The following is a 15,382-nucleotide window of genomic DNA, read 5'->3' on the forward strand; positions in this document are numbered from 1 at the left end:
GATGGTAGTAGTAATAATACTCTGATGGTAGTAGTAATAATACTCTGATGGTAGTAGTAGTAATAATACTCTGATGGTAGTAGTAATAATACTCTGGTGGTAGTAGTAATACTACTCTGATGGTAGTAGTAATAATACTGTAATGGTAGTAGTAATAATACTCTAATGGTAGTAGTAATAATACTCTGATGGTAGTAATAATAATACTCTGGTGGTAGTAGTAATAATACTCTAATGGTAGTAGTAATAATACTCTGATGGTAGTAGTAATAATACTCTGATGGTAGTAGTAGTAATAATACTATGATGGTAGTAGTAATAATACTCTGATGGTAGTACTAAAAATACTCTGATGGTAGTAGTAATAATACTCTGATGGTAGTAGTAGTAATACTCTGATGGTAGTAGTAGTAATACTCTGATGGTAGTAGTAGTAGTAATTATACTCTGATGGTAGTATTAATAATACCCTGATGGTAGTAGTAATAATACTCTGATGGTAGTATTAATAATACTCTGATGGTAGTAGTAATAATAATACTCTGATGGTAGTAGTAGTAATTATACTCTGATGGTAGTAGTACTAATACTCTGATGGTAGTAGTAGTAGTAATTATACTCTGATGGTAGTATTAATAATACCCTGATGGTAGTAGTAGTAATTATACTCTGATGGTAGTAGTACTAATACTCTGATGGTAGTAGTAGTAGTAATTATACTCTGATGGTAGTATTAATAATACCCTGATGGTAGTAGTAATAATACTCTGATGGTAGTATTAATAATACTCTGATGGTAGTAGTAATAATACTCTGATGGTAGTATTAATAATACTCTGATGGTAGTAGTAATAATACTCTGATGGTAGTATTAATAATACTCTGATGGTAGTAGTAGTAATAATACTCTGATGGTAGTAGTAGTAATAATACTCTGATGGTAGTAGTAGTAATAATACTCTGGTGGTAGTAGTAATAATACTCTGGTGGTAGTAGTAGTAATAATACTCTGATGGTAGTAGTAATACTACTCTGATGATAGTAGTAATAATACTCTGATGGTAGTAATAATAATGCTCTGATGGTAGTAGTAGTAATACTCTGATGGTAGTAGTAATAATACTCTGATGGTAGTAGTAGTAATACTCTGATGGTAGTAGTAATAATACTCTGATGGTAGTAGTAGTAATACTCTGATGGTAGTAGTAATAATACTCTGATGGTAGTAGTAATAATACTCTGATGGTAGTAGTAATAATACTCTGGTGGTAGTAGTAGTAATAATACTCTGATGGTAGTAGTAATACTACTCTGATGGTAGTAGTAGTAATACTCTGATGGTAGTAGTAGTAATACTCTGATGGTAGTAGTAATAATACTCTGATGGTAGTAGTAGTAATACTCTGATGGTAGTAGTAGTAATAATACTCTGATGGTAGTAGTAATAATACTCTGGTGGTAGTAGTAATACTACTCTGATGGTAGTAGTAATAATACTCTGATGGTAGTAATAATAATACTCTGATGGTAGTAGTAGTAATACTCTGATGGTAGTAGTAATAATACTCTGATGGTAGTAGTAGTAATACTCTGATGGTAGTAGTAATACTACTCTGATGGTAGTAGTAATAATACTCTGATGGTAGTAATAATAATACTCTGATGGTAGTAGTAGTAATAATACTCTGATGGAAGTAGTAATAATACTCTGATGGTAGTAGTAATAATACTCTGGTGGTAGTAGTAGTAATACTCTGATGGTAGTAGTAGTAATACTCTGATGGTAGTAGTAATAATACTCTGATGGTAGTAGTAGTAATACTCTGATGGTAGTAGTAATAATACTCTGATGGTAGTAGTAGTAATACTCTGATGGTAGTAGTAGTAATACTCTGATGGTAGTAGTAGTAATACTCTGATGGTAGTAGTAATAATACTCTGATGGTAGTAGTAGTAATACTCTGATGGTAGTAGTAATAATACTCTGATGGTAGTAGTAGTAATAATACTCTGATGGTAGTATTACTTGTGGAACCAGCAGAGACCCAGAAACAAGTGAAAGTGGATCTTACCTGCAGTCAGAGTGAGGGGCAGCAGAACCCTCAAGACAAATCCTACAGCCAGCTCTGAGGGCATCGTGAACCGTCCTCAGTCTGAATCCACTGATTGATCCGGGTTTACAGACACGGGACCGGGTCCAGGTCCAGGTCCAGGTCCAGGTCCAGGTCCAGGTCCAGGTCTAGTTCAGAGCTCTGTGTGCTGGCCGGAGGAGCCGCGGGTCCGGCTGAGGACGTCGAGACAAACCGGGGACATCCTCCGTCCCCCGGGACACACAGAGAGACAGACAAATGCTGAGTGTCTCACTGACAGTTTAACATCCACTAACGTTGGTTAGCTGTCTGTCTCTCTGTCTATCTGTCTCTGTCTCTGTCTCTGTGTCTCTCTCTCTGTCTCTCTGTCTGTCTCTCTCTCTCTCTGTCTCTCTGTCTGTCTCTCTGTCTCTGTCTCTCTGTCTCTCTGTCTGTCTCTCTGTCTCTGTCTCTCTGTCTCTCTGTCTATCTGTCTCTGTCTCTGTCTCTGTGTCTCTCTCTCTGTCTCTCTGTCTCTCTGTCTGTCTCTCTCTCTCTCTGTCTCTCTGTCTGTCTCTCTCTCTCTGTCTCTCTGTCTGTCTCTCTGTCTCTGTCTCTCTGTCTCTCTGTCTGTCTCTCTCTCTCTCTGTCTCTCTGTCTCTCTGTCTGTCTCTCTGTCTCTGTGTCTCTGTCTATCTGTCTCTCTGTCTGTCCATCTGTCTCTGTCTCTCTGTCTATTTGTCTCTCTGTCTCTCTGTCTGTCTCTCTGTCTCTGTGTCTCTCTGTCTGTCCTTTAATCTCAGCAGAAGTTAAATTAGTTTCTCTTAGTTTCTTCTTGTTCTGTCGGTTCTCCAGCAGAACCTGGAGGTTCTTTAACTTCTCCTCCTCCTCGGAGTCTCAGAGTCTCAGAGCGTCTCTGGTCGGGTTGTGTCTCTGTGAGGGGGGAGTTCGTCTTCTCTCCTCCTCTTCGGTCTCAGAGCGTCTCTGGTTGGCTGGTTGGTTCTAGGAGGGTTAGAGGAGGGTTCTATGGTTATATTATGGGGGGGGGAGTTACAGTCTGAACATCTGGAGCAGCTGCCTCTATAAGAGCTCACAGGCCCCGCCCACCAGCTGACTGACAGCGGCCTCGGCCAATCAGGAGGCCGGATAAGCAGTAAATCATTTCAAAAGGGAAAATGAGACCCCCCCCCCCACTCCCTTAGTTCTGAAAACAATTAAATAAATTAATAAATTAATGTATCTATATCTATATACTCTAGATCTATATATCTACATGTATGTATGTCTATATCTATATCCTCTAGATCTATATATCTACATGTATGTATATCTATATCTATATCCTCTAGATCTATATATCTACATGTATGTATATCTATATCTATATCCTCTAGATCTATATATCTACATGTATGTATATCTATATCTATATCCTCTAGATCTATATATCTACATGTATGTATGTCTATATCTATATCCTCTAGATCTATATATCTACATGTATGTATATCTATATCTATATACTCTAGATCTATATATCTACATGTATGTATGTCTATATCTATATCCTCTAGATCTATATATCTACATGTATGTATATCTATATCTATATCCTCTAGATCTATATATCTACATGTATGTATGTCTATATCTATATCCTCTAGATCTATATAGATCTAGAGGATATAGATATGATTAGTGCATTTACACTGAAAACAAGAACAACATCACAATGATTCACCCCCCCCCCCCACGCCTTCAACTAGTGTCAGCTGGAATCAGATCCAGACCAGACCGGGTCCAGAACCCCCGCCACCCTGAACAGGATCTCTGTGAGTTGATGTCTCTCTCTCTGGGGGTCTGCCTCCCTCTGCTGGTCTCTGACCTGACCTGCAGCTCTAAACCAGACCAGACTGGGACTATAACACCAGAGAATACCAGACCAGACTGGGACTATAACACCAGAGAATACCAGACCAGACTGGGACTATAACACCAGAGAATACCAGACCAGACTGGGACTATAACACCAGAGAATACCGGACCAGACTGGGACTACAACACCAGAGAATACCGGACCAGACTGGGACTACAACACCAGAGAATACCAGACCAGACTGGGACTATAACACCAGAGAATACCAGACCAGACTGGGACTATAACACCAGAGAATACCAGACCAGACTGGGACTATAACACCAGAGAACACCAGACCAGACTGGGACTATAACACCAGAGAATACCGGACCAGACTGGGACTATAACACCAGAGAAGACCAGACCAGACTGGGACTATAACACCAGAGAATACCAGACCAGACTGGGACTATAACACCAGAGAACACCAGACCAGACTGGGACTATAACACCGGAGAACACCAGACCAGACTGGGACTATAACACCAGAGAACACCAGACCAGACTGGGACTATAACACCGGAGAAGACCAGACCAGACTGGGACTATAACACCAGAGAACACCAGACCAGACTGGGACTATAACACCAGAGAACACCGGACCAGACTGGGACTATAACACCAGAGAATACCAGACCAGACTGGGACTATAACACCAGAGAATACTGGACCAGACTGGGACTATAACACCAGAGAATACCAGACCAGACTGGGACTATAACACCAGAGAATACCAGACCAGACTGGGACTATAACACCAGAGAACACCAGACCAGACTGGGACTATAACACCAGAGAATACCAGACCAGACTGGGACTATAACACCAGAGAATACCAGACCAGACTGGGACTATAACACCAGAGAATACCAGACCAGACTGGGACTATAACACCAGAGAATACTGGACCAGACTGGGACTATAACACCAGAGAATACCAGACCAGACTGGGACTATAACACCAGAGAATACTGGACCAGACTGGGACTATAACACCAGAGAATACCAGACCAGACTGGGACTATAACACCAGAGAATACCAGACCAGACTGGGACTATAACACCAGAGAATACCGGACCAGACTGGGACTATAACACCAGAGAATACCAGACCAGACTGGGACTATAACACCAGAGAATACTGGACCAGACTGGGACTATAACACCAGAGAATACCAGACCAGACTGGGACTATAACACCAGAGAATACTGGACCAGACTCAATGTGCTTTATTTTATTTTATTGATGGGAATGTTTCAGTGTAAATCCTCCGAACATCCCGGGAGCAGTCAGAGGAAGCAGAGCGTGAAGACTGTAATGGTTGACCTCTAGAGGAAGGTCATCAGCTGATTGGATGTTGGTTCTGTTGAAGCAGGTTCAGGTTTCAGTGGAAGACGTCGTGGAGCTCCGGTTCATCACTGAGTCACAACAACAACAACAACAACAACAGCAACCAGGTGAAAGGTTGAAAGCTCAGGTTATATTTGTCTTTAGTTCTGACAGAGTCATGCTGATGGTGACGGAGTCTGAAGTGATTTAATGATGTTTCATATTTCAGGGTCACTAATGATGAACATTTAACCCTTCAACACCCACCCTGGTTTCACTGTTCCTGATGATGACACTTAGTCCTCTTTATTCTCCGTATACATAAACTATATCAAGAATCGGTACCAACCAGGTCAGACCAGCTGGTCATGAAGAGGTTAAATAACGCTCCAAACTGTCATGTCCATTTCCAAAGAGGTCCCTTGACCTCTGACCTCCAGATCAGTGAATGTAAATGGGTTCTATGGGTACCCACGAGTCTCCCCTTTACAGACATGCCCACTTTATGATCATCACATGCAGTTTGGGGCAAGTCATAGTCAAGTCAGCACACTGACACACTGACAGCTGTTGTTGCCTGTTGGGCTGCAGTTTGCCATGTTATGATTGGAGCATATTGTTTTATGCTAAATGCAGAACCTGTGAGGGTTTCTGGATCAATATCTGTCATTGATCTGTGTTGTTCATTGATTTACAATAATAAATATATACATACATTTGCATAAAGCAGCATATTAGTCCTCTCCCATGTTGATAAGAGGATTAAATACTGGACTAATCTCCTTTAAGGTTCATTTAGAACAGATCAAATAATGTGGGATTAAATGTTTTAATGGGCAGCCCTGGTTTATTGTTGAAAGAGAACTCCTGTTTAAAACAGAGTTATATATATATATATCCATATATATATATATATCTATATATATATATATATATATAGATATATATCTATAGATCTCCAGCTGTGAGTGGGCGTTAAAAGGTTAAAGGTACAGAAGAACAAACTGAAGGTAAGACGTTAAATTATCCGTCAGCCCTGAACGTTTTCTGTGAAGACTGATTTTAGAACAGTGAGTCCAGATATCCCATAATGCAACAGCAGTAGGACACCGAGTATAAAAACAGGCAGACTGTCAACGAGCTGGTTGGTGGAGACAGGTCATGTGACGTTGTGATGTCATTCATTCATCTGGAAGACTCCTTATTGCTACGACATTAATCCTCCAGAACACTTCCTGATGTGATGCTGATGTCATCGATGAGTCGGCTCCCGATTGGCCGGCCCGTCTCCTCATCCCTCCTCCTTCTGCCTCCGACCACAATCCACCCGTGAGATCATCCTCAGCTTCTGCCTGTTGGAGTACTTCCTGTGTGATGTCACCTCCCCTGACCTCTGACCTCCACCCAGCGATGAGGTCATCTCCATCGACTCAAACGATTCGCCCTCTCCTTCTGTCAGTTTACTGTAACCGGCCACGCCGCCGCCGCCGGTCGGCAGGCTGCGCCTCCTGCAGGGGGGGAGCGGTGTGGACGAGGAGGAGGAGGAGAGGAGGTGAGACAGGGAGGACAGCGACATGTGTGAGGGGGTGAGGGAGGAGGAGGAGAGGAGGAGCAGCGCCTCCCTCTGGAGGCAGGAGGAGCTGCAGGAAGCTGCCGTTGAATCCAGGAAGCTTCTGGACGGCGGCAGAGTGGAGGAGCACAGAGGAGGAGGTGGACATGCATACACCTCCTCCTCCTCCTCCTCCTCCTCCTCCCGCTGTCTGTGGCCTCCCCCCTCCCTCCTCCGCTCCTCCTCCCCCCCCAAGCCCCGGCCCGTCCCCGCCCGAGCCGAGTGCCTCCTGCGGGGCGCGGCGGGCCGCGGGCGGCGCAGCGGTAAGGTGAAGGAGCTGAGCGCCTCCTTCTGCAGGGAGGTCCAGCAGGTGGAGAGGTGGGGGGGGCTGAAGCTGGGGGGGAGGGAAAGTCTGTGGGAGGAGGAGGAGGCGGGGGGAGGAGTAGCATCTGGCTGCTCCTGGTACATACTGAACACTGCGTCTCCTCCTCCTCCTCCTCCTCCTCCTCCGCTGCTGCCGGGCAACGGTTGCCTGGACAACGGCCCTCCTCCTCCCTCCGCCTCCCTCCTGGTCAGCAGGGAGGCAGGGTACGCCCTGGGTTTGACCTCCAGGCTCTTTGATTGGACGTAGTTGACGAGGCCGTTGAGGGGGTTGGCGGAGGGGCGGCGGGCGGCAGCGGAGGCGGCGTTGGGTTTACGGAGGCTGTGGAGGTCGATGACCGTCGAGTAGATGTCCCGCAAGTTGATCACTTTGGTCTTCTTGTCGCGGTTCTCGTGCAGGACGGCGTTCGCACAGATGAAGAGGAAGATCCCGATGCCCATGATGAGAGGACCGAAGACCTTCAGCCTATCAGAGTACAGATACCTGCAGAGACATTTAACACAATCAATCAGAGTACAGATACCTGCAGAGACACACTCACTCATCTTTAACCTCTTATCCGGGTCGGGGGGGCAACAGCTCCAGCACGGGACCCCAAACTTCCCTACCGGGCCACATTAACCAGCTCTGACTGGGGGATCCCGAGGCGTTCCCAGGCCAGTGTGGAGATGTAATCTCTCCACCTAGTCCTGGGTCTTCCCCGTGGCCTCCTCCCAGCTGGTCGTGGGGGGGGGGGGGGCATCCTAACCAGATGCTCGAACCACCTCAACTGGCTCCTTTCAACGCAAAGGCTTTGCCTTCCGGCTCAGCTCTCTTTTCATCACAACGGTGCAGTAAAGCGAATGCAATACCGCCCCCGCTGCTTCGATTCTCCGGCCAATCTCACGCTCCATCGTCCCCTCACTCGCGAACAAGACCCCGAGGTACTTGAACTCCTTCACTTGGGGTAAGGACTCATTCCCTACCCGGAGTAGGCAATCCACCGGTTTCCTGCTGAGAACCACGGCCTCCGATTTAGAGGTGCTGATCTTCATCCCGGCCGCTTCACACTCGGCTGCGAACCGATCCAGTGAGTGCTGGAGGTCGCAGGCCGATGATGCCAACAGGACCACATCATCTGCAAAAAGCAGCGATGAGATCTTCAGCACACCGAACTGCAACTCCCCCCCGACTACACCTCGATATCCTGTCCATGAATACCACCAACAGGATTGGTGACAAAGCGCAGCCCTGGCGGAGGCCAACCCCCCACCGGAAACGAGTCCGACTTGTTGCCGAGGACCCGAACACAGCTTTCGCTTTGGGTGTACAGGGATTGGATGGCCCTGAGAGGTGCCCCCCTCACCCCATACTCCCGCAGCACCCCCCACAGTATCTCCCGGGGGACCCGGTCATATGCCTTCTTCAAGTCCACAAAACACATGTAGACTGGATGGGCATACTCCCGGGCCCCCTCCAGGATCCTTGCGAGAGTAAAGAGCTGGTCTGTTGTTCCACGGCCAGGACGGAATCCGCATTGTTCCTCTTCGATCTGAGGTTCGACTATCGGCCGAACCCTCCCTTCCAGCACCTTGGAGTAGACTTTACCAGGGAGGCTGAGCAGTGTGATACCCCTGTAGTTGGCACACACTCTCTGGTCCCCCTTTTTGAACAGGGGAACCACCATCCCGGTCTGCCACTCCTTAGGCACTGTCACCGACTTCCACGCAGTGTTGAAGAGACGTGTCATCCAATGAGACATTTAGCTCCTAAATATCAAACATGTTTGAAGTTATCGTGGGGGGGGCCCGATGAGTCCGCGGACAGTCCGGGAGGAATAAGACCAGATCTGTAAACCCCTTCACATTACCAGATCATCTGGGCCGCACATCAGTACCGACCGAGGCCGGTTGTTAGGATGGTTGAATCCCTCCTGTAGTCTGAGACCAGTTTAACCAATCACTGCTCCTCCCGGTGGATAGATAAACCATCGCATGGCGCCATCGGGACGTTACGAGTCGGCCCCGCGTTCACTGCGTCACCGCTGGGATCTCCTTTCAGCTGAGGACCCAGTTCGGTCCCAGCGAGGATCCGCCAATGGATCTCTCTGGGTCCCATCCCGGAGGGACGTAAAGGACTACCTATTGACCACTACAGTTTCCTACTGGAAACTTAGAACAACTTCAGTTACTACCAGAACCTGAAGGAACACCAGAACCTGAAGGAACGCCAGAACCTGAAGAAACACCAGAACTACCTGAAGGAACACCAGAACCTGAAGGAACACCAGAACCTGAAGAAACACCAGAACTACCTGAAGGAACACCAGAACCTGAAGGAACACCAGAACCTGAAGGAACACCAGGACCTGAAGGAACGCCAGAACCTGAAGAAACACCAGAACTACCTGAAGGAACACCAGAACCTGAAGGAACACCAGAACCTGAAGGAACACCAGAACTACCTGAAGGAACACCAGAACCTGAAGGAACACATGAACTACCTGAAGAAGATCGTAGAAACAGAAGAGTTTGTTTACCTGTCCAGAAACTCCTCCAGAAAGCCTCGCGGGGGCTGTCTGGTCGTCCCATTTATGGTTTCTGTCCGGTTCAAACCTTCGTCATCTCCTCCATCATCTCCTCCTCCATCATGTCCTCCTCCTCCTCCATCAGGTCCTCTGTCTCCTCCGTCTCCTCTGTCTCCTCCGTCTCCTCCCGCTCGGTCGTCTCCTTCGTCTCCTCGCTGGAAGCAGTCAGAGAAAGGTTCAGTGTTTTTGGTCGCTGTGGTCGGTTATACTAAAAACTGTTCCGGGGCTCACCTGTGCGTCTGCAGGTGCAGGTGTGGAGCTGCCGGAGGACACCGAGGCCATCGCGGCGCCCTCTTGTGGCTGAGCCCTGAAGAACAGTCCTTCTCGAGGCCAGTAGCCCAGAGCCGCCATGACCACGCCCACCAGCAGGACCAGGATGCCAAGCGCCGCCACGACACCCGAGACTGAGAACAGCTTCAACTTCCCCTTCACCACCACCACCTCGTTCCTCCTGAGGGGGGAGGAAGTGACATCATCATGTACAGGCAGTGTGTGTGTGTGTGTGTGTGTGTGTGTGTGTGTGTGTGTGTGTGTGTGTGTGCGTTACCTCTTCTTCTTGTTCTTCCTCTTGTGTGTGTTTGCTTTGTGTGTTTTGGACCTCAGTGAATCCTGTCGCCGTGCGTTGATCCGCAGGAGGCCGCCAGTCGCGATCATCACCACCCACCAATCAGACGGTGGCTCAGCGGGCTAAGCCCCGCCCACCTCACCTGGACTCAATCACCAACTTCCTGTAAGAGAAAGAGACAGGTAGAGAAAGAGACAGGTAGAGAGAGAGACAGGTAGAGAGAGACAAGTAGAGAGAGAGAGACAGGTAGAGAGAGACAGGTAGAGAGAGAGACAGGTGGAGAGAGAGACAGGTAGAGAGAGAGAGGTAAAGAGAGACAGGTAGAGAGAGAGACAGGTAGAGAGAGAGACAGGTAGAGAGAGACAAGTAGAGAGAGAGAGACAGGTAGAGAGAGACAGGTAGAGAGAGAGACAGGTGGAGAGAGAGACAGGTAGAGAGAGAGAGGTAAAGAGAGACAGGTAGAGAGAGAGACAGGTAGAGAGAGAGACAGGTAGAGAGAGACAAGTAGAGAGAGAGAGACAGGTAGAGAGAGACAGGTAGAGAGAGAGACAGGTAGAGAGAGGGAGGTAAAGAGAGACAGGTAGAGAGAGAGACAGGTAGAGAGAGGGAGACAGGTAGAGAGACAGGTAGAGAGACAGGTAGAGAGAGAGAGAGACAGGTTGCTTATTGTGTGATTACCTATTTTCTTTTCTTGTGTAAAACATAAGAGCCTCACCACAAAGAGACAAAAAACGACCACAAAGAGACTCAGAACTACCACAAAGAGACAAAAAACGACCACAAAGAGACTCAGAACTACCACAAAGAGACAAAAAACGACCACAAAGAGACTCAGAACTACTACAAAGAGACAAAAAACGACCACAAAGAAACTCAGAACTACTACAAAGACACAAAAAACGACCACAAAGAGACTCAGAACGACTACAAAGAGACAAAAAACGACCACAAAGAGACTCAGAACTACTATAAAGAGACAAAAAACAACCACAAAGAAGCTCAGAACGACTACAAAGAGACAAAAAACGACCACAAAGAGACTCAGAACGACTACAAAGAGACAAAAAACGACCACAAAGAGACTCAGAACGACTACAAAGAGACAAAAAACGACCACAAAGAGACTCAGAACTACTATAAAGAGACAAAAAACAACCACAAAGAAGCTCAGAACGACTACAAAGACACAAAAAACGATCACAAAGAGACTCAGAACTACTACAAAGAGACAAAAAACGACCACAAAGAGACTCAGAACGACTACAAAGAGACAAAAAACGACCACAAAGAGACTCAGAACGACTACAAAGAGACAAAAAACGACCACAAAGAGACTCAGAACTACTACAAAGAGACAAAAAACGACCACAAAGAGACTCAGAACTACTACAAAGAGACAAAAAACAACCACAAAGAAGCTCAGAACGACTACAAAGACACAAAAAACGATCACAAAGAGACTCAGAACTACTACAAAGAGACAAAAAACGACCACAAAGAGACTCAGAACTACTACAAAGACACAAAAAACGACCACAAAGAGACTCAGAACTACTACAAAGAGACAAAAAACGACCACAAAGAGACTCAGAACTACTACAAAGAGACAAAAAACGACCACAAAGAAGCTCAGAACTACTACAAAGAGACAAAAAACGACCACAAAGAGACTCAGAACGACTACAAAGAGACAAAAAACGACCACAAAGAGACTCAGAACGACTACAAAGAGACAAAAAACGAACACAAAGAGACTCAGAACGAATACAAAAAGACAAAAAACGACCACAAAGACACTCAGAACGACTACAAAGAGACAAAAAACGACCACAAAGAGACTCAGAACTACTACAAAGAGACAAAAAACGACCACAAAGATACTCAGAACGACTACAAAGAGACAAAAAACGACCACAAAAGAGACTCAGAACGACTACAAAGAGACAAAAAACGACCACAAAGATACTCAGAACGACTACAAAGAGACAAAAAACGACCACAAAGAGACTCAGAACGACTACAAAGAGACAAAAAACGACCACAAAGAGACTCAGAACGACTACAAAGAGACAAAAAACGACCACAAAGAGACTCAGAACGACTACAAAGAGACAAAAAACGACCACAAAGAGACTCAGAACGACTACAAAGAGACAAAAAACGACCACAAAGAGACTCAGAACTACTACAAAGACACAAAAAACGACCACAAAGACACTCAGAACTACTACAAAAGAGACAAAAAACGACCACAAAGAGACTCAGAACTACTACAAAGAGACAAAAAACGACCACAAAGAGACTCAGAACTACTACAAAGAGACAAAAAACGACCACAAAGAGACACAGAACTACTACAAAGAGACAAAAAACGACCACAAAGAGACTGAGAACTACTACAGAAGAGACAAAAAACGATCACAAAGAGACTCAGAACTACTACAAAGAGACAAAAAACGAACACAAAGAAGCTCAGAACGACTACAAAGAGACAAAAAACGACCACAAAGAGGCTCAGAACGACTACAAAGAGACAAAAAACGACCACAAAGAGACTCAGAACTACTACAAAGAGACAAAAAACGACCACAAAGAAGCTCAGAACTACTACAAAGAGACAAAAAACGAACACAAAGAGACTCAGAACTACTACAAAGAGACAAAAAACGACCACAAAGAGACTCAGAACTACTACAAAGAGACAAAAAACGAACACAAAGAAGCTCAGAACGACTACAAAGAGACAAAAAACGACCACAAAGAAGCTCAGAACGACAACAACAACAACAACAACAGCAATAGTAGGCAGTATCTGTCAGTATTTAGTCAGTATTGATCAGTATCCATCAGTATCGATCGGTATCTGTCAGTATTGATTAGTATCCATCAGTATTGATCGTATCTGTCAGTATCGATCAATATTGGTCAGTATCTGTCAGTATTGATCAGTATCTGTCAGTATGGATCGGTATCTGTCAGTATTGATCAGTATCTATCAGTTTTTATCAGTATCTGTCAGTATTGATCAGTATCCATCAGTATGGATCGGTATCTGTCAGTATTGATCAGTATCTGTCAGTGTCGATCGGTATCTGTCAGTATTGATTAGTATCCATCAGTATGGATCCGTATCTGTCAGTATTGATCAGTATTGGTTGGTACTGTAACACAGTTCAGAGTAAATCAACATATTGACTGGTCCTGTTCAGCTCTGATCAATAGATGATCAATAGAAGAACACACAACACAGAATAGAATCAAATAGAATGAGATCTCACCGCCGGAGCTCCGGTCGCTTCATGTTTCGCCTCTTTTCTCCTCATCTTCATCTTCATCATCTTCCTCCTGATGCGCCGCTGTTTCCTCTTTAAATCTGTCCTCCTCTCATCGCCTCCAATCCCTCCTCTTCCTCTCTCTCTCTGTCTCTCTCTCTCTCTCCTCTTCCTCCTCTCCCTCCTCTCCTCTCTCTCTCTCTCTCCCTCCTCTGGTTGTTCTGCAGTGGTGTTGAGTGTAAATGAATTTCCTCCTCCAGAGAGAGAGACAGGTTCCTCCCACTGACTCTCTGCTGAAAACACAACACTACCTGTCTGTCTGTTTACCTGTCTGTCTCTCCATCTGTCTGTCTGATTACCTGTCTGTCTCTCCACCTGTCTGTCTCTCCACCTGTCTGTCTGTTTACCTGTCTGTCTCTCCACCTGTCTGTCTGTTTACCTGTCTGTCTCTCCACCTGTTTGTCTGTTTACCTGTCTGTCTCTCCACCTGTCTGTCTGTTTACCTGTCTGTCTGTTTACCTGTCTGTCTGTTTACCTGTCTGTCTCTCCACATGTCTGTCTGATTACCTGTCTGTCTGTTTACCTGTCTGTCTGTTTACCTGTCTGTCTGTTTACCTCTCTGTCTCTCCACCTGTCTGTCTCTCCACCTGTCTGTCTGTTTACCTGTCTGTCTCAACAGTCAAGTTTCAACTACAGTTAACTCAAATTTTAAATTTTAACCAAATGAACAGAAACTGATCCGATCTGATGCAGTCTGGTGACGGTTTCCATCCACTGCTGTGAATATTATATACTATATACAGTTTAATATATACTATACATAACATATACTATACATAACATATACTAGACATAACATATACTAGACATAACATATACTATATATAAAATATACTATACATAACATATACTATATATAACATATATTATATATAAAATATACTATACATAACATATACTATACATAACATATACTATATATAAAATATACTATACATAACATATACTATACATAACATATACTAGACATAACATATACTATATATAAAATATACTATACATAACATATACTATATATAACATATACTATATATAAAATATACTATACATAACATATACTATACATAACATATACTATATATAAAATATACTATACATAACATATACTATACATAACATATACTAGACATAACATACTATATATAAAATATACTATACATAACATATACTATACATAACATACTATACATAAAATATACTATACATAACATATACTATACATAACATATACTATACATAACATATACTAGACATAACATATACTAGACATAACATATACTATATATAAAATATACTATACATAACATATAATATACATAACATATACTATATATAACACACTATATAAAACACATACTATATATAACACATACTATATATAACATATACTATATATAACACACTATATATAACATATACTATATATAACATATACTATATATAATATATACTATACACAACATATACTATATATAACATATACTATACATAACATATACTATGCATAACATATACTATATATAACATATACTATACATAACATATACTATATATAACATATACTAGACATAACATATACTATATATAACATATACTATACATAACATATACTATACATAACATATACTATATATAACACATACTATATATAACATATGCTATATATAACAT

At 43.9% G+C, this 15,382-nt stretch overlaps 1 protein-coding gene across 1 annotated transcript; it reads right to left on the reverse strand.

Annotated features, from left to right (window-relative positions):
• Positions 1-6,043: 6,043 nt before the first annotated feature.
• On the reverse strand, positions 6,044-13,935 carry LOC119484328 (transmembrane protein 200C-like). Its single transcript, XM_037763072.1, has 5 exons — positions 13,658-13,935; positions 10,362-10,542; positions 10,046-10,265; positions 9,767-9,969; positions 6,044-7,731 (listed from the first exon to the last, which is right to left on the reverse strand). Exons 2-5 carry the CDS (start codon positions 10,466-10,468, stop codon positions 6,609-6,611), a joined length of 1,653 nt encoding a protein of 550 aa, XP_037619000.1. The 5' UTR covers positions 10,469-10,542; positions 13,658-13,935; the 3' UTR covers positions 6,044-6,608.
• Between the last annotated feature and the right edge of the window lie 1,447 nt (positions 13,936-15,382).

This window comes from Sebastes umbrosus, unplaced genomic scaffold (genome assembly GCF_015220745.1).
Source record: "Sebastes umbrosus isolate fSebUmb1 unplaced genomic scaffold, fSebUmb1.pri scaffold_152_arrow_ctg1, whole genome shotgun sequence".
Classification (NCBI taxonomy): Eukaryota; Metazoa; Chordata; class Actinopteri; order Perciformes; family Sebastidae; genus Sebastes; species Sebastes umbrosus.

Excerpts from the sequence above, each read along its gene's own strand:
- LOC119484328 (XM_037763072.1), bottom strand. The coding sequence starts at position 10,468 with ATGATCGCGACTGGCGGCCTCCTGCGGATCAACGCACGGCGACAGGAT. Across the intron at positions 10,266-10,361 it reads AGGAAGAACAAGAAGAAGAG|GAGGAACGAGGTGGTGGTGG; the intron begins GTAACGCACACA and ends CTCCCCCCTCAG. Across the intron at positions 7,732-9,766 it reads CTGGAGGAGTTTCTGGACAG|GTATCTGTACTCTGATAGGC; the intron begins GTAAACAAACTC and ends ATGTCTCTGCAG.